This window comes from Canis lupus, chromosome 3, assembly GCF_011100685.1.
Source record: "Canis lupus familiaris isolate Mischka breed German Shepherd chromosome 3, alternate assembly UU_Cfam_GSD_1.0, whole genome shotgun sequence".
NCBI classification, from domain to species: Eukaryota; Metazoa; Chordata; class Mammalia; order Carnivora; family Canidae; genus Canis; species Canis lupus.
Genome location: NC_049224.1, coordinates 70,378,488 through 70,397,535, shown reverse-complemented (window position 1 = coordinate 70,397,535; position 19,048 = coordinate 70,378,488). Strand labels below are relative to the sequence as shown.

Genomic DNA, 19,048 nt, shown 5'->3' with positions numbered 1-19,048 from the left:
TAGGCAAAAATGTGCAGGGTTTCTATACAAGAATAGCAAACTATCAAAAAGAGAAAACAATCCCATCTATAATTGCATCTAAAAGAAATTCTATAAATAGATTTAACCAGGGAAGTTGGAAGACCTGCATGCTGAAAACTGTTAAGGCATTGATGAGAGGGGCGGCCCCGGTGGCGCAGCGGTTTAGCGCTGCCTGCAGCCCGGTGTGATCCTGGAGACCCGGGATCAAGTCCCACGTCAGGCTCCCTGCATGGAGCCTGCTTCTCCCTCTGTCTGTGTCTCTGCCTGCGTGTCTCTCTCTCTCTCTCGCTCTGTCTCTCATAAATAAATAAATCTTTAAAAAAAAAAAAAAGACATTGATGAGGGAACTTGAAGAAGACACAAATAATGGAAAGATATTCTGTGTTCATAGATTAGAAGAACACCGTTCACATATCCATTCTGCCCAAAGCAATCTACAGATTCAGTGCAAACCCTATCAGAATTCCAATGGCATTTTTCCCAGAACTAGAACAGCCTTCAAATTTGTATGGAACCATAAAAAGACCCCAAACAGCCAGAGCAATCCTGAGAAAGAACAACAAATCTGGAGGCCTAGTGCTCCCTGATTTCAAACTGTGTTACAAAGCTATAGCAATCAAAACAGTACATTACTGACATAAAATGAGAACCCAGAAATAAACCCACACATTTTTGGTCAATTAATTTATGACAAAGGAGCCAAGAATGGGGAAAGGACAGTCTCTTCAATAACTGGTACTGGGAAAAGTGGACAGCCACACGCCCAAGAGTGAAACTGGACCACTTTCTCACACAATGTACAAAAACTAACTCAAATGCAATTAAAGAAAGACTTAAACAAAGGACCTGAAATCATAAAACTCCTAGAAGAAAACAGGTAGTTAAGCCCCTTGACATCGGTCTTGGCAATGATTTCTTTAATCTGACACCAAAAGCAAAGGAACACAAGCAAAAATTGACATGTGGGACATCAAACTAAAAAGGAGACCACAAAGGAAACCATCAACGAATGGAAAAGCTGACCTGAGTGGGGGAAAGTATTTACAACCACTGTGGATCTGAAAAGGGCTTAAAATCCAAAATACATGAAGAAGTCCTACAACTCAATAGCAAAAACCCAAACAATCCAATTTTTATATTGAGTCTTAGTGTTACAAAGCTGAAATTACCATAATGGTAGATGTCAAACAATTCTCAATACACACACACACACACCCCCATCTCATATCCTAGGGCATTCTTAAAACTCTCCCTTGAATACGGAAACCACGCCTGTTTGGTTCACCGCATCCCATCTGTTTAGGTTTAAAAATAAGCCCAGTCTCTCGGCAGGGTTGTGGGAACCACTTCCTCTGGGGCTCTCCTCCTGGAACCTGGCCTGGGCCTTTCATCCAGGATTCCCGGGCCTGATGACAGAGGAGCTCACAGAACCAAGAAAAGAGAACATGACAGTTCCTGGAATAGTCAGGGGAGGGAGGCAAAGAAAGAAATCCACGGACAGTTAGGAGGGGGTGTCTGGTGTGGCAAAGCCCTTCCCCTGCAGGCTGGCCCCACTCTTCCCCCCCACACACACCTCTGCAAACCCTAAGCCTCTCCTGAGCCCCAGAGTCTGCTCAGACCTGGGAAATGCCCTGGGGTGGGAAGAGAAATGTGGGTCTCCTATTCACCGTGTGGCATAGTGCACCCCTGTGGTTATCATGGCCTGAGGAGATAGCTGTGGGCCTTTCCAGAAAGATCCCCAGCTGGCTCAGAATTGGACCCCATCTCTGCCATCTGCCAACTGTGTACCTAAGCAGATCACCTGCATATCTCCTCTCTAGAGAGGAACATAAAGCCTCATGCTCTTACATGTTCATCAGGAGAATGACTAGGGTTAGAAGGTTTGAAGAGATGTCAGCCTCATGCACTAGGCCCGTTATGGGTTATACTGTTTCTCCCCCTCCCCAAAATATGGAAGCCCTATACCTTTGAATGTGACCATATTTGGAAATAGGGTCTTTGCAGATGTGTTTAAATTGAGGTAATTAGGGTGGGTCCTAATCTGACTGTGTCCTCATACAAAGGAGAAATTTGGACACAAGAGGCCCACACATGGAGAACCTTGTGAAGATGGAGGGTTGAGGGATGCATCTGCAAGCCAAGGAATGCCAGAGTCACCAGCTGCCACCAGAAACCAGGAAGAGGTGAGGAAGGACTTCCCTCCAGGCTTTAAAGGGAGCACAGCCTGTTGACCTTTGGAACTGTGAGAACATCACTTTCTGCTGGTTAAGGCCCTGACAGTGTTACAGCAGCCCTGAGTGAGCTCCCACAGCCCCAAATGCCAGAGCTCTTTCAGGAGGGCTCAGGGCTGGCTTGCCTCCCCTACAGGTGTTCTCCATCTACTGTCATCCTTGTCCTTTCCCAGAAGGCCAGACTGCACCACCTTTCTGCCCTGCCGTTCAGAGCCCTGGCCAGGCCCACTGCCTCCAGGAAGGCTCTGGAACATCCCAGCCTCTCCCAATGCCAAGAGTACATGCAATTACCACATAACCCAGCATTTATTATTTCCCAGTTCAATTGAAGTGAAATAAAAGCGTGTCCCATCTTGGAGAGTTTCACAGCCTTCCCATCTCCCATGAGACAACTAGGAATATTCCAGAAAAAAGTGTGAAATTACCTAGCCAAACATACCTCTTTACTGGGAGCATCCTTCAGACTTTCTCTATGTTGATAGACCCTGACTAGAAGCATCCTGGACAGCCCCAACCACCCATGGCCCCATCTCTCAACCAATCCCAGAGTATGCTGACTAGAAAACAAATCAGCCACTCACTGCCCAAGTGAATGTCAAGAGCCCTAGGTTCCAGGCCTGCTTGGCCCACATACAACAGTGACCCTGGGAAGGGCATCCACACCCTGACCTCTGGTTCTCTCTCTACCAGGAAATGGGCACACCAGCCCAGCACCCAGGTGTACAGTGAGGAGCCCAGGAGATGCATGCTGCACCCAGGGGTGCAGGGTAAGCCTTTGCTACACAATGTGAAGCCCATTCCCACACAATGTTGCTACCCTGGGGCATGGCGGGTCCTCGGAGGGCACCACATCTGTCACCTTTACATATGACAGAGGCCCTGGCACTGAGAAGACCACACCTTCAAGCTGAGCCAACAAGACACGCAGTGGCGCTAGGAGCCCCAGGGCACGCGCAAGAAGAGAAGCAGCAGTCATGTGTGGTGACCCAGCCTCGGCACAATTAAGGGGCTCCACCACCAAGAGGCTGTGTGTTAGAAACCCAGGAGCTCCTGGGATCCCAACAAGGGGGCCCCACCTGCAGCACTGGCAGCAGAAGACTGGGAGCAACATCCAGGCCTTGCTATTATTTAAAACTTTCCAGACACTTCCTTACACAACCTAAGCTGAGGACCATGGGGTAAAAGGAGGATCCCTTTCTGCATGGAACTCCTGGAGGCTGGGAGCTACTGAGCTCCCACCCCAACCTTGGCAACCTTATGCCAAAATACCCTATTATGAGTAGCTCCAGAGACTTCCACCACGCTCTCTGCTGTGACTGGCAGTTTAAATACAATTGTGTACTCACGACAGCATCCGAAGGCAATACTACTGACTGTATTTTACACTTGGGGACACTGAGGCTCAGCCACGTAGGTGACCAACCTGAGGCTGGGTTAGCTGAGTAGTGTCTCCTAAAGACATCCAGGTCCTGACATCCAAGTCCTTTGCCTAATGTGCAAAAAGTGACTCTGCAGATGGAATAAAATCAAAGTCTAGAGATGGGAAGGCCTCCTAGATTATCCAAGTGGGCCCAAGTGATCTCCCAGGGGGCCTTACAAGAGGGAGGCCGAGGGGGTGCCTGGGGTGCTCAGGCCCAGTTAAGTGTCTGACTCCTGACTTCGGCTCAGGTCATCATCTCAGGGTCGTGGGCTCAAGCCCTACATTGGGCTCTGCACTCAGGGTGGAGTCTGCTTGTCCCTCTCCCTCTGCTTCTCCCCCTACTCTATAAAATAAAATCTTTAAAAAAAAAAAAAAAGAGGAAGACAGAGGAGATGGAGCAGAGACTGGAGGATGCTGGGCTACAGATAGAGGAAGGGGCCACGAGCCAAGGAATGTGGAGACCATGAGAAGCTCAAGGAGGCCAGGAAACTGATCCTTCCCTGGAGCCCTCAGAGGAGCACCTGCCAACACCTCAGTGTAGCCCAGTGACACTGATTCAGGGCTTCTGAACCCCCAGAACTGACACAGAATAAATGTGTGTTGTTCTGAGCCACTCAGGCAGGGATACTTAGTTACAGATGCCCTGGGGAGCTAACTGGCCTCCTCTTGAGCCCACCTCCCCAGGGCCCACTGCGGGAGTGAGGAAGTGAATGGATCCAGTTGGCAGGCAGCCCATCTCCATCTTCTCAGTGAGCACTTACAGAGCAGCCCTCGGGTACCTGAAGCCAACTCATAGCGTCTCCTCCTCAAATGGAACATAAATTCAGTTTGCAGAGGTGCCAGTCTGTCTGGGTTTTATTAAGCAAAGGATCAGACACAGGAAGGAGGCGGGACCCGGGCCTGCTGCTCCCCCATGGGCTCCTGGGGGCCTGGAGCGCCTGGGTTGACAGCGGGTGCCTGCCCCCATCTGTGCTCTCAGGGGGGCTGTGAGCCCCGAGGCCAGGGAGCCCCCTGGGTTGGAGAAGGGCACCTCCTTAGAAGCAGGGCCAATCTTTCAGAGCCACTGTCCCTACTGGGCACACGAGGCCCAGAGCTGGGGCCTATCATGCTTTCAGCAACCCACAAAAATGGTTTTTAATTTTGTTGGAAAGCCAGAAATAATTATATAATAATGAATCCAGTCTGGATTATATTCTTCTTTAGGCCAAGGCAATCCTGAAATAACGTCTTTTTTTCTTTCACTTTTTAATTTTTTTTTTTTTTTTTTTAAGGAGGAAGGGGCCTATAAGGGCAAAAAGCAAAAAATGTCCCAGAGCCCAGGGCCCTGCCTTCTTCCATCGATGGAATCCCCAATGGCCCATGGACATTCTCAAGACAAAACAGTGGCCACCTTGGCGTGTCCTTGGCCCCACAGCATCAGCCCTGGTCTGTGCTGCAAGGTGTTAACTCCTCACAACTCCGCGGTGGTTGGTGGGGAGTTGAAGACCCCCTCCTGTGCTGGAAAGACTTGGAGGGGGGGATGTCTGGGTCTTAGAGAAGGAGGAGCTCATCAGAGCAGTAAGGGAGGAAGGGGTGTTCTCAGAGGAAGAAGGCTGCGCCAAAGCCCCTAGGCATCAAGGAATGTGGTGCATTCAACGGGTTCCAACAAAAAGTTGCACATGAATGTTCATGGTGGTGCTATTCACACTAGTCAAGAGGCAGAAACAGCCCAAGTGTCCATGGATGGATGAAGGGATAAAGGGACATCACACATCCTGCAGGAGGTGACACAAGCCAGGTGCCACAGGTCCCTGTCTGCCACATCAAGAAATAGGAACCCAGACAGTTCCTGGGCACTGTAGGATTCCAGGAGGCAGCTGCCCCTTGGTGACAAATTCCCATTTCTTGCCACACAGGGAGGTGTTGCCAGTTGGCTGAAGGACACATGTTTGCCATCGATCTGTGTGTATGTGTGAGAGAGAGAGGAGAGAAAGCAGATTCTACATAATCCAAAAATTTGTATCACTTTTGTGCAGCTGTCAATAAAAGCTTTGAAGCAGGAGACAGTGGGAAGAAATTACAGTTGCTGTGCAGGAGTTGTACACACTGCCCTGTCCTCCAGCATGGGCTTCACGACGGCCCTTGGGGCCCAGACCCCACTGCTGTGGGCAGTGACCTTTAAGGGACAGTGTGGGTCCAGAACAGCAGGGGTCAGGGGAGAGACCAGAGCAGGGTTTCCACCATGTCGGTGCCACTGACTCTCTAGAAGCCAGAAAAGCCTATAAAGCCCTATCAGAATTGTACCTGATGTGCACAGGACACTATGTATACATAGGATTGCCCAGGAAACCAATTATTCTGAAATACTGTCATCAAAATATTGCAAAAACATAAATTTGTGATATGTATATATCACACTCGTGGTATTATATATATATTGCTTCTCTGTCTTCATATATATATGTAATATTTCTTTATTAACACATCAAACAACGGGATCTTAGAAATGTTGTGATTTCAAAGGAAGGAGGAGAATACACATTTCCCAAGATCCTGGCACCAGCTGCAGCATGATAGAAAAACACCAGTGTGATCCGCACTGGTGACAGTCACAGGTAGTGCTGATACTGCTATATTTTACTGCCTCCGGTAAAAAAGGGAAGGGACTTGAACACAGCAAACCAGAAAAGATTGCTAAAGGAAATTAGAGAAGACCCAAATAAGTGGAAAGGCATCCTGTGTTCACAGACTGCAAGACCTGATACTGTGAAGACAAGAATACTTCCAGACTGATCTGCAGATTCAGTGCAATCCCCATCAGAATCCCAAAAGCCTTTTTTGCAGAAGTGGAAATTGCAAGGGATCCCGAATAGCCAAAGCAATCTTGACAACAAAGAATAAGTCAAAGGACTCATCTTTCCCAATTTCAACACTTATTACAAAGCTACGATAATTAAAACAGTATGGTACTGGCATATGAATCACCATATAAATGGAATAGAACAGAGTCCAGAAATAAAACCTGATGTTCACGATCAACTGGTTTTTTAATCAAGTCACCAAGACTATTCAATGGGCCAAGAAGTCTCTTCAACAAATGGTGTTGAGACAACTGGCTATCTACGCGCAAAAGAAGCTTGACACTTCCCTCACACCGTAGTTGAAAATTAACTCAAAATGGAATAAAGACCTAAATATAAAAGCAAAAGCCATTAAATTCTTAGGACAAAACAAAGAGGTGAATCTTCATGACCTCAGACTTGGCAATGGTGTCTTAGATAGGACACCAAACATACAAGCAGCAAAAGAAAAAATAAATTCTCCCTCAAATTTTAAAAATTGTGTGCAAAGAACATGAGCAGACAACTGAAAAGGCACCCTATAGAATGGCAGCAAATATCTACAAATGATAGACAAGGATGAAGTATCCAGAATACAACCAAACAACACAAAAACAACCCAATTAAAAATGGGAAAGGACTTGGATACTCTCTCCAAAGATACACAAACAGGCAACAGGGCATAGGGACAGATGCTCAACGTCAATAGCCACTAGGGAAATGCACGTCAAAACCACAGTGAAAAAAAAAAAATGGAAAAAAAAAAAAAAACACAATGAGACACCGCTTTGCACCCACTAGGATGGCCATCATTAAAGAGACAGAGAGTGACAAGTGGTGGTGGTGTGTGCAGATGCTGGAAGCCTCAGACATTGCTGGTGGGCATGGGTGAAGGCACAGCTGCTGCGGGAAACAGCAGCTCCTCGCTATATCTGACATAAAATGACCACATGAACCAGCAATTCCACTCCGGGGTACCTACCCAGAAGAACTGAAAACGGCTTCCAACAAAAAGTTGCACATGAATGTTCATGGTGGTGCTATTCACACTAGTCAAGAGGCAGAAACAGCCCAAGTGTCCATGGATGGATGAAGGGATAAACAAAAGAGGGTCTAGCCATTCAACTGCGTACGACCCCGCCAGAGAAAGGAACGAGCACTGACCCGTGCTACAGCACAGATGACCCTTGGAAACACGCTCAGTGAAAGCAGCAGTCACCTGGGACATCCAGAGACAAAGTACATCAGTGGTTGCCTGGGGTCGATGGGAAGAGGAAACAGGGAGCGACTGCTAATGGGTGAGGGGTCTCCTCCTGGGGCAATGAACTGCTCCAGAAAGCGGTGATGGGTGGACAACACCGCAAAACTACTAAATGGCACTGAGTTAAATGCTTTAAAATAAGGAAATTTATATAATGCATATTTGAGCACACTAAGGACAAATGGGTGAAGGGAGAGCGGACAGGTGAGGCACGGCAGGCACAGGCTTTGGCAGGGGCCCTGGCGAGATGGGGAGAGTCCAAGCGCCAGCAGTCCTGCCCCAGAGGCAAGAGGGACGTTTTCTGGAAAGAACAGCCAGGAATGGATGGATACCAAGTAGGACAGGGGCCTCGGGGTGAGCTACAGAAGGAGGTTACAAGGAGGGGGCTGTATCTCCTCGGTGCTTATTAGGACAGTCCTGGCTGATGGTTACTGCCCTGCATCCCCAATGCACAGTGTCCACTGTCCCTCTCCAGAGTGTCCCAGTCTGGGCCATAAATGACAAAGTCACTCAACTTACAAGGCCCTGGTCCACACACTAGTTCTCTACACACACACACCCCATTTTATAGATGAGGAGCTCCAGTGGCATTTGAGTCTGGTTGGGGCCATCCACTCTTCCTGGCCCTGGGGCTTCTCCTCCTGCTGGGGGCCTCTGTGGGGGTTGGGGCGGGGTCACTGCCCAGCTGGGGTGGATCCAGGATGTCTGAAGCAGGGAAGGGCCATCCCATGGGTCCTGCGCAGCTGCTGGTGTAGAAGAGCTGCTGGTGTGGGCTCTGGGGTGTCAAGTGGATGTGGGTCTGAACTGTACTTCCACCCCCGGTTAGCTGGCTGACCTTAACCTCTCTGACCTTAATTCTCCACCTACAGAGTGAAACCAGCAAGACCAGCCTTCAAGATTGTTACTAGCCGAAAAGGAATAATGCTCACGAAGCTCAGAGCCTGAGCAGGCCCTGGGTCGATGGCAGCTAGGTTATTCCTCCTCCAACTCCCTCGGCCTTCCCCCTGTCAGGGGGAGGGGAAAGGAAATGTGTTTTCTGCTGAGTAATGCAGTAAAAAAAAAAAAAAAAAAAAAAAAAAAATCTTGGAAAAACAGTATGAATTCTGACATCTTCCAGTGTGTGCAACACTAAATATTTTAGGTAACCCACAAAGTGAATGCACAGACACCCATCTCCAAGATGACTCAACCCTCTTATTATTGGATTCTGGATGAAGCCCCCACTCCACAGCTGGGCCAGCCAACCGTGGGGCTGAAGCCTGCAGGGTGCCCCGCTGACGGCGGCAGGGGGGTCTGCATTCCGCCCGCAATTCTCAGATCCCCAGCGCCACCGCCACCGCATGAAGACCGCCCCCGCTGCCGATGCCAAGGAAGTGGTGTTGCCGTTCATAAATATTTAAGGGACGCATCTTGAAACACACCGGGGGATTACTGGAGAGTGTGGAAAACAGACGGGCGCAGAGGAAGCTCAAGGTCATTAAGGATGTGAGAAAAAGATACAAGCCACCCACGGAATCACTTGTGACAGGATGCAGAGGGACACCCCCGCTGCAGCAGCGACTGCCGACGCTGGGGGCCATTCAGACAAACTTGGTCTCTCCTTCAGGGACATCCTTCCTGTTCTGCGGGGGGCCACGAAAGACTTGTTCACGTGCCAGGCCCACCCCAGACCCTCTCAGGGCCTTGAGGGCAACCTGCTACCCGGTGGAGGGGGTGCAGTTTGCTCACCCAAACCCTTAACTCACAAAGAGGAGGTGTGTGAATCTCAGAAACTTCAGCAGCTCTCCAGCTCTCCATCAGGGCAGCCATAAAGCACAAAGGGCTCGGGAGAGCCGGGCTGGAACCTTCTCTGAATCTGCCTAACTATGGCCCCTCCAGCATCTGAGATAGGGGGAGAGCGTTCAGCAGCAGCCCCAGCCACACCCCGACTCACGGCTCTGCACCGGTGAGTGGGAACATGCAACTGGGAAAATGTTTAGGTTTCCTTAATTTGAGAAACATCTCAGCCTGTGTTTATTCTCAGCATAAATACACCTCCAATTAATTAAACGAGCACTCTTCCTCGTTGACACTAACCTCTTCAGAAGCCTAGGCTTTCGGCCGCTGCCGGGTGATTCATCCAGCAATCCCAGTGCAGCGGAGTCTTACAGAACCCTCTCCCCATCACTGGTTACCTAGCAACCAGCCTAGCAACCTCGGAGCCAAGAGATTCATCCCCGAGTGATAACCATAAAGTAACATCCAAAAAGACATCTCGTCTCAAGGATGCCATCCAAAGGTATATAAAGAGGAGGCGCAGAGCAGCCGGCTTCTTGCTCCTGAAGTGCACAAATTAGAGACAAAGAGGGACACGTTATTTACTTGTTGCTTCAACAGCCGAAAAGACGTGATTTTATCCTTGCAATTCACACGTGGAAATGAAAAGGACAGAGGAACGGCAGGGCTGGGCGCCACGCAGAAGCGGCCCGGTCACTGGCAGGGTGAGGAAGAGGTTCTGACCAGACCAAAGCTGTGACGGAGCCCCGAGCGTGGCGCCAGGTGGAGGCAGATCCTTTCTCCCCACCTCTTGTCACAGGTTCATCTCAGACACCACCTTTCCCCACACGCTCCCCAACCCTCGGCCAGCTGCCGCCTTACAGGAGAAGCGTGCCCTATTGTGTGCTCCTTTCAAAGATGCCAGACACATAATTGGGCAATAAAAGGCTGGGAGAACATTCCAGAAGGGTGAACGCCCTTAGCATTTCCAAAAGGTGCCAGCTCTCGTGAGCCTGCCCTGCCCCTGGGCTAGAATGTGTCTCCATCCACAAAGGGCCACATACTTAGTGTATGACCTGGAGGGCTCATCACAGTGCACATTCCCAAGGCCCCTCCGTTAAAAATCAAACTTCAGGTGATTCCAACGCAGGTGGTCCCAGAGCACACTTAGAGCAACAGTGCCCTGGAGGCCACCTCTCACTCCCAGGCCCCACGGCAGGTGCATGGGGAACCAGGTAAATCTTCCCTGTTCCGAAGGGTGTTGGAGCCAAAACCTGATGTGCCCACAGAACACAGGGTGTTCAGCTGCATAACGCCTGCAGGCCTCCTGGTCAGGTTGGCCTGGCCACCCGGTTCAGGTCACACTCTGCTGACTGTGACCTTGGGGGTCGTCTGCCCAACCGGGTGGGAAGTGGTGAGTTAACACCCGGAAAGGGCTTACATCCACATATGGCCTAGGGCGAGGGCTCCATAGGGAGCTGCCTTACTCAATAAGTGAGGGTCCCACAGGCAAACCCTGGAAATCTCACCAGGTCCCTGCGCACTCTGGGCCAGCAGCATGGCTAGTCACCCGGTGACCTATGCCACCCTGCTGGACCTCACCAGGACACCTGGTCACACCTGAAGAGAACCACAGCCAAGAACAGCCCCTCAGAGGGGAGCCTGGACTCCATGACATGGAAGGAAGACACCAGAATATGAGGCTCACACTGCAAAAGACTCAAGTGTGTGGCCTGCCACCTATCCCAAGACTGCTGGGAAGGAGGGTGACTTGTGTTCTGTGTGGCTCGAGGAGCAGATGCAGGATCCCAGGAAGTGGTCACCAGGAGAGTTTTCAAATCAAGAAAGGCAAAGGATTCTTAGAAGCACAAGGGGCACCTGGGTTTGAAGCACCTTGTGCTTAGAAGCACAAGGCTCAGTCGGTTGAGCGGCCGACTCTTGATTTTGGCTCAGGTCATGATCTCAGGGTGGTAAGATCGAGCCCCATGCTGGGCTCTGCATTCACTGCAGAGTCTGCTTGGGATTCTCTCTCTCCCTCTGCACTCACTCTCCTCTCTAAAATAAATAAAATATTTTTTAATGGAAAAAGCAGCACAAGAGGGCAACAGCACAATGGGCTGCCCGGAGCGGAGAGCTCCCCATGTAAACATGTGCTCGAGGGGCAGCCACATCGCCTCGAGTGTCCTAGCCAAGTGCAGGCTGCCCAGGGTCATGCTCTCTGCCTCGGTTTCCCCTCCATTGTGAAACGGAGACAATGGGGCACACTTCCTGAGGTTTTTACCAAGATCAAGTGAGATGAGAAGCCTGACAGGCCTGACCCCGAGTCTGGCTCAAGGGAGCACTCCCTGTTTACATCCTGTTACTGCTCCTAACAAAGGACAGCGGGAACCCCAGGAGGGTGAGGGTAATCCCCGGAGGCTTCACAGCAGAGCTGGCACCACACCGAAGGAGCTGGAAGGTGTATGGCAGGCTGTGTGGTGAAAAGGCACTGGCCTCGGAGGAGGCACGGACTAGGCTGAAGGACCAGCCCTAGGGACTACCTGAGACTCCAAAGTCTCATCTGTAAAAGCGGGAGCGCCGCCCCCTTCGGCGTGGTGGTGAACCCTAAGGAGGCCACAGATGCTAAGCTTGTGAACATGCCTGGACGGTTTCTGTGTAAGCCTGGAGAATGGGCGCACTGCAACGCAACGCCCTACTGAGCGCCTACTGTATGCATCACCTTCTTGGCCCTCCCCTGGGAGGTGGGAGCAGAGATACGGCAGGATGCTGCCACCAGAGCCTGGTCCACAGGGACAGGCTCAGATCTTCTGGGCACCTGGAGCCAGGTAACCACACAGGTGCTCAGCTGTGGCTGCCGAGCACCCTGGTGGCCAATATGCGTCACCCATGCCTGGAACAGGGGCCCTGGGGACCTGTATCAGGTGAGTGTGTGGGAGACACACAAACGAAGGACACCGGAGCTGGGGGAGGCTGTTGGTTGGGGACAGACTGTGGAGAGGGTTGCCTCTCTCTGTGGTCTGTAAGGATGCCTTTTCTAAAGGGCCCATGAGGAATACCTGCCACAAAAATAAGGTATCCCTGGAGCCTAGAATATCGGGGGGGGCGGGCGGGGCTGGTACACCACAGCCTCAACAGATGAAGGATAGCTGTTCAAGTGCCTTGCTGCCAGGGCTGAGAAGGGCGAAGGTCAAATCAGGAATGAGAAACCCAGACACGCTCAGATATCCAGATGGTATCAGCCATCAGAATGACAGATTTGATGACCTTGAAATTGAGGTCACCTCTGCCTCTGCCTCAGCCAAGAGGTGATCACCAAAGCCTGGATGGTGCAGGTCGTTCGACGAGCTGCAGATGAGGACACGCTAAGCTGGCTGGTCAGAGCAGAAGAAAAGATGTTGACCTTGGGTCAATCCAACCCAGCCCCGGCCATGAACTCCGTGACACATATGAACCACAGAGCCAGGAGCCACCCGAAGAGCATCTCAGCCCGCACACCATTCCTATACACCCCCAGCAGGAACCATAGACGCGGGGCTCTGCACCTCAACGCTGCCACTGGAAAGTCGGTTCTGCTAGTAGGACCCAGCTCTCAGGGCAGATAAGTGACACAGGTGAACACCCCACAAACACGAAAGATTGTGACTCGGACAGGTCTGCTGGCCAGGCAGGCTCTACACAGCGTTTCTCCAGCCCATGAGGAAGCCTGGAGCACGGGAAGGAGGGGTTTGAAGTCACATCACACCCTGGCTTCCCTGCTCACCCCGCGGAGCCACCTCAGCTCTGCAGGCTTCACATGCAGAACCAGTGCACAGGGTTTTCGTGAGACAGAACAGGAATTGCAGGGCGTGTGGGTGTGCAAGCATCTGTGCACCCAGACACCAGCAGACTGCTCACACGGCCACTCTGCAAGGTCTGGACGACCCACTGGTGTCTCTGAAATCACCCCTTTGAATCTGGATGAGGGCCACGGTTTTAGTCTCTCATGTCTCTCAAAGAACAAGCTTCCAGAAGATCAACACTGTAACTCGCTCCTCAACCAGTGCAGCTATTTCTATCCTCAGAGACCACAGGGACAGTTGGGGAAGGCTCCCCCCACGCCCTACCGCTGCCTGGCTGGAACCCTGCCCCTTCCAGCAGCTGTTCCTCCCTAGAAAACTGTCCAAAGCAAGGCATCCCCCTACACAAGTGAGTGTACAGCCCACACGGGCCAGCCGAGCCCCACACCTCCCGATCGTGCCAGGAGTGGTGAAGGCGGAGGCGGAGCACAGGGCTCTGGAGCTGGGTCTCCTCCCCTGGCACCGCCATGGGTAGCCGTGACTGCTCTGCACCTCAACTTTCCCATCTGCACGATGGGTTATCCTGATGGTCCTGACCTGTGGGGAGGCTCGCTTAGCTCAGCGGGCAGGAGGCAGGGGCCCGGCCCCGGGTCTTGCAGGTCGTAAGTAGGCCGCCTTACCTTTGTGTTAGCCTGCTTCCCTCCTGGACCCGTGAGGTAGGGATCGCCGAGTTTAGGAAGCGATTTTTCATGTGTCTGTGACCATGGTCTAAAAAATAGTTTAGGAGTGGGTTTTCTCTGTTTCTACAACCAGGTGAGACTCTTAACCCTGGAGAACAAACTGCTGGCTGCTAGAGGGGAGGGGTGGTGAAGTCTTGAATGGGGTGAAGAGCACACTTACCCCGACAAGCGCTGGGTCAGGGACAGAATCGTTCAACTCCTACACTGTACACCAGAAACTAATGTAACACTATATGTTAATCGTGCCGCAATTTAAAAAAAAAAAAAAAAACTTAAAAAGTTAAAAAAAAAAAAAAACTCCACAAGGTTATACGTGGTCATGTTGGAAGACAAAGGAAATAAAGAAGACATTTTAAAAGCCACAGGGTTGGCTCTTGGGCCAGATAAATGGTGTCTTATCCCGCGCCCATCACCCGAGGGGCCAGCCTGGCCTTCCCATCCTGGACACGAAAGCAACGCTGCCCCCCTCCAGGGTCACTCACCTTAAACCTCTCGGTGACCCCCTCCGTGATGCTGACGGTGAACTCAGCGATCTTGGGAGGACGTGCTTTGCCCTTCTTGCGGTCAGGCTCGTACTCGGTCTTCGTTTTCACAACCACCTTGTCCGGGAAACAGAGAAGCAGAGGCATCAGGGGTGCGGCCAGGTGCATGCACACACACCTGCCCAGAGAGGACGGCTGGGCGAACCCCCGTGGCCGAGGCACCGTTTCGCCAGCACGCATTTCACAAAAAAGGACGAGGACAGCTGTCGTGTGGACATCTCCCTGCCAGGACTTTGAGAAACTGCACATGCGTAACCGTGACAGCAGCCCCCAGAGGAAAATGAGGTTAACTCGGGGCCAGAGAAGTGAAGCTCATCGGCCGGAGGCCACCCAGCTAATAGGCGGCAGGGCTAACTCTTCCCTGCGCCCCCCACCGGCTCCCGATGAACCCCGGCCCACCCTCCAGCCTCCCGCTTCAGAGGCTCACAGCCCATCCTCCCCACGCCTGTGGCCAGGGGCGGTTTACTCTTCTGTCTCCACGGCACGGGAGGCATCAAGGGGTCACACCTCTCTAGTCCCCACTCTCCACTGCAGTGCCAGGAGCCAGGAGCGGCTGCCGGACTGCAGAGGCCAGCCGCCACCACGCTCCTCCTCCTCCTCCTGGAGAGAGAGGGTGGGACGCGGTGCAGGGGAGACAGCCGCTCTCCGTGACGGGGGCACCCAGAGCAGACCTAGCAGCACCCAGCAAGTCAGGATGGTCGGCCCCACGCTGGCCGCGGGAGGGTCTCTCAGACGGAGCTGTGACCCTGGAGCCAGCCGGAGGAGGCCGGAGTCAGGAGAGAAAGCAGCCCATGCTGGCTGCCACCAAAAAGTGGTCCAAGGGCCACAAAACCCATAATCACACACCTGCCGTCTTCATTCCCTGATGTGTGTGCAGCTCTCCCGACGCTGAGGGGGGGCACGCCTAGCGTGACAGTCTGGGTACCGGCCGGGCTCTGGAGCAGCCTCTGTGCATCACCCTGTTGTCCTCTAGTCCCTACTGTCCCCTACTAGCTGTGTGACATGGAGCACACACCCTGCCACTCAGAACCTCAGACTCCTGGCTCGTGAAATGGGAGCAAGGCTGATCTCGCCCGGCTGCAGAGAGCAGACGGGAATCCACACGACGCTCGGCACCGTGGGAACCCGCTCAATACTCCAGCCGCCTGCGTTCGTCTGCATCTGCCACTAACACGCAGGGTGACCTTGGACAAGACCCTCAATTTCCACATCTGTAAATCGGAGGCAATAACGGTAAAGAAATTTAAGCACATGAACAAATGCCTGGCACGTTGCAAGCATCAACAAACGTCAGGTGAGACTGGCCCTGACGCTGCTGCCAGCTCCGTGACCCCTGTCACTGCAGCACCTCAGCCCTCAGTGCACATTCTCAGGACAGACTCCACTTATGACCCTGACTGCGTGACCTGATCCCACAAGCCCCATCAACTGGGGCAGGTGACATCGCCTCCCTGAACCCTGGCTGTGAGCAACACAGTGCTGTTGCTCGGGTTAAGTGAGGTCTTGTGTGAGAGAGAGGTCTTGTCCCAAGGAGAAGGGACCATGAGGCCCTGCCAGAAGCTTCTGTGTTTGTAAGGATTGTGGCCTTCAGCCGTGTGACCTTGGGCACATCCTGTGAACTCTCTGAGACTCCGTCTCCTCATCTGTGACCTCAGAAATCTTCTAGCCCAACCACTGGTTCCTGTGTCTGGAGCATCCCTGCCAGTTCCGTCCTTTGGTTTGAACACTCCCAGGGACGGGAGACTCATTACCTTTCAGACCTACCTAGGCTACTTCTCAGTGATCCGATTGTCCAGGATTTCACACCTGCCTGAAAGCCCCCTCCCTGGTATAAGCCAGACAATTCAGAAATGGAACAGACTGAGTGCAAAAGAGGAGGCTCAGGCTGAGCGGAGGGAGTCACCTGACAGAGGTGCTGCCTCGGGACACAGCGTTCCTGGCACAGGCCGCCACCACTCTGGGCCTGGGGCTGAGGTGGGAGGGGAAGGTGGGGGCAGTGGAGCGGGCTGAGCCGGCTCAGCAGGGAAAGGGGCTGCACAGGGGGAGGCAGCCCTGCCCCAGCCGTTCCCCCAGCCTCCTTTGGACCATCAGTGCCCCAGAGTGGCCCCACGTGGCCGGGTGCACAGGTGTGCTCCTCGGGGCCTCTTGCTGAACTGGAACACCTGCTGCCCCCGCCCCCCCACCCAAAACGGAGACAATAGAGTTGGAGGGATGGGAACCACTCCAGAGGACTAAGTCAAAGGGTCCATATGGGAATAAAGGAATCTTCCAGAAGGAAAGGCCGCATCGCGGCGGAGATATTCCCCTATCCCCATCCGGTGGTCAGCCGTGGCCAGCATGCCGAATAAAAGACAAAGACCTGAGTCAGAACCTCCTCACCAGGGCTAAACGAGACAATAAATGTAAATGCACTTCGGGGAATAGAAGGAGCTCAGTCGTGGCCGGGGTGGTTTTTAAGCAGCAGCAAGGTGGTCAGAGCGGGCGCCGCGTTTATTATTTTAGGTTTGAGTTCTACAATACCATTTTCCAGACTTTCAATCATTGCATTTACCTTTGTAAACGCTAACTCTTGAAAACATCCTTAATGGGCAGAAACCACTTGATCGGATGCTGTACTCGAGAAAAGAAGGGACTCTTGAAATCAGAAGAGAAAACCCCACTTCGGGGAAAGGATGCTGAATGGTTGGCCCCGGCTACACTCCCACCCAGCGCGCAGGGCGCTTACTTGAAGATTTCACAAAGGAACAAAGAGAGGAAGGAAGCCCGGGGAAGAGCAGACACCCTGCGGCATCCAGGGCCGGCCGGGGGCGCGGGGGCGGAGGATCGCGTCCAGCCCCCGGCGGGGTCCAGCCTGGGGCTCTCCGCGGCGAGGGGGCCGAGGGGGGCACGCCCCAGGCCGCCCCAGGCCCTCACCGCCTGCTGCCCGGGGCAGGGGCCCCTCTGTGACAGGACTCCCAAGAACACCGAGAGGCGCCCGTCGCCGACCGCGCTCCCCTGCCGGGACCGGTCTCCGCCCGGGGCCCCCGCCCGCCCCGGCGCACGGCCGCGCCCGAGACTCGGGGTGCGCCCGGCGGCGCGGGGTGCCGGGGCGGGGGCTCTCACCTTGTCCGGGGGCGGGAACTGCAGCTGATTGACATCGAGGGGCGTCATCAGGGGGATGGTGTCGAAGCCATCCTCCAGCAGCGGCTGCTTGGTGCCCTTCTCCGCGAAATTGTTCCCCAACTTCACCATGGTTCCGGGAGAGCCGAGGCTGCCGCCTGCGGGGGGGGGGGGTCACCGCGGGCTCCGGGCTCCGGGCCCCCGCCTGGCCTCGGGGCAAGAGGGGTGGGGGACGCGGGGGGAGGGGGAGGGCAGGGCAGGGCAGGGCAGGGCAGGGCGGGGGGGGCCCAGCCCCTACCCCCCGGGGACCCGCGGACCCGGGCTCAGGGGCGCCCCGCGGCGGCGGAGGGACCCGGCGGAGGCCCCGGCACTCACCCCGCCGGCTCGCAGGTCTGGCTCGGAGCGCGCGGCGAGGTCCGCGTCGGCCGCTCCCGCGCGCAGCAATGGCGGAGGCGGCGCCGCGCGGGGCCGGGCGGGGGAGCCGAGCGATTGGGCTCGCGGCCGCTCCCTCCCCCCGCTCGCCGCCTCCCCTCCCGCCGCCCCCGGGGCCGCCCGAGCGCTGAGTGCGCGCCTGTGGCGGCGGCCGCGGCAACTCCGCCCTGACGCAGCGCGCGCGGCCGCGCGAAGGGGCGCCCCGGGACCCGCGCCCGCCCGGACTGCGGGGGGCGCGCCGGGGCGGGGGGGAGCGGCCCCCGGGGTGGGGGCGGCGGGGACCCGGGGGGAGGAGGGACCCGGGGGAGGGGGGCGGGGCGGGGCGGGGGAGGCCAGGGACGGAGCGACCCCCGGGTGGGGGCGGCGGGGCTGGGGAGGGGCCCCCGCGTGAGCGCGGCCCTGCGGGGAGGGGGGAGGCGGGAGGGGTCGGGGCGGAGGGAGCGCGGGGCGCGCTGCAAGCGCTGGAGGGAGGGGGCAGCGGTTCCTTCCCGTTCGCCCGAGGAAGCGGGGGTCCCCTCCCTGCAGCCGCTGCCTGGAGCGTCCGGGTCGCAGAGGAGCGGCCCCGGTTAGGGCGTCACTTTGCGGACGCGGGGCCAGCCCCGGCTGCAGGACCCCAGATGAGGAAAGCGGGGCGCGGGGGCCAGGCAGGAGCTGGAGGCGGCCGCGGCCAGGGAATTGGGCCTTTGCAGGCACCTGTCTGTCTCGGCCGTGCCGGGGCCCAGAGTAGGTGTCCCCAGAGTCCCACTTCCGCACCCCAGCCTGTTCCCGCAGCCGCCTGCCTCTCCTGCTCCAGGACCGCAGGGAATGCACTGAGCCAGCCTCGCAGCCCAGGCCAGGAACCTGGCCCCGGGCACCCTGAATTCCAAGGCCCCAGGAGGGCCCCACCCCTTCCATACAAGAGATCATTCATTGATTCCCACCCGCCCCGAGCTCCGAGCTCCGAGCTCCGCAG

The 19,048-nt window shown here is 54.7% G+C and overlaps 1 protein-coding gene and 1 long non-coding RNA gene across 3 annotated transcripts in view; one reads left to right on the top strand and one right to left on the bottom strand.

Annotated features, from left to right (window-relative positions):
- Positions 1-18,132, bottom strand: part of NSG1 (neuronal vesicle trafficking associated 1) — a 28,904-nt gene extending 10,772 nt beyond the window's left edge. For both annotated transcript variants that reach the window (XM_038533400.1, XM_038533401.1), the window contains exons 1-3: positions 18,040-18,132; positions 17,668-17,822; positions 14,506-14,622 (exon numbers count right to left, since the gene is read on the bottom strand). In XM_038533400.1, coding sequence (XP_038389328.1) covers positions 14,506-14,622; positions 17,668-17,796 — 246 coding nt within the window. In that variant the 5' untranslated portion in view covers positions 17,797-17,822; positions 18,040-18,132. The remainder of the gene's footprint in view (positions 1-14,505; positions 14,623-17,667; positions 17,823-18,039) is intronic.
- On the top strand, positions 1,756-11,468 carry LOC111095281. The gene is made up of 3 exons (XR_005357261.1): positions 1,756-2,204; positions 2,943-3,019; positions 8,622-11,468. It is a non-coding gene; the product is annotated as an uncharacterized LOC111095281 (long non-coding RNA).
- Positions 18,133-19,048: the final 916 nt, after the last annotated feature.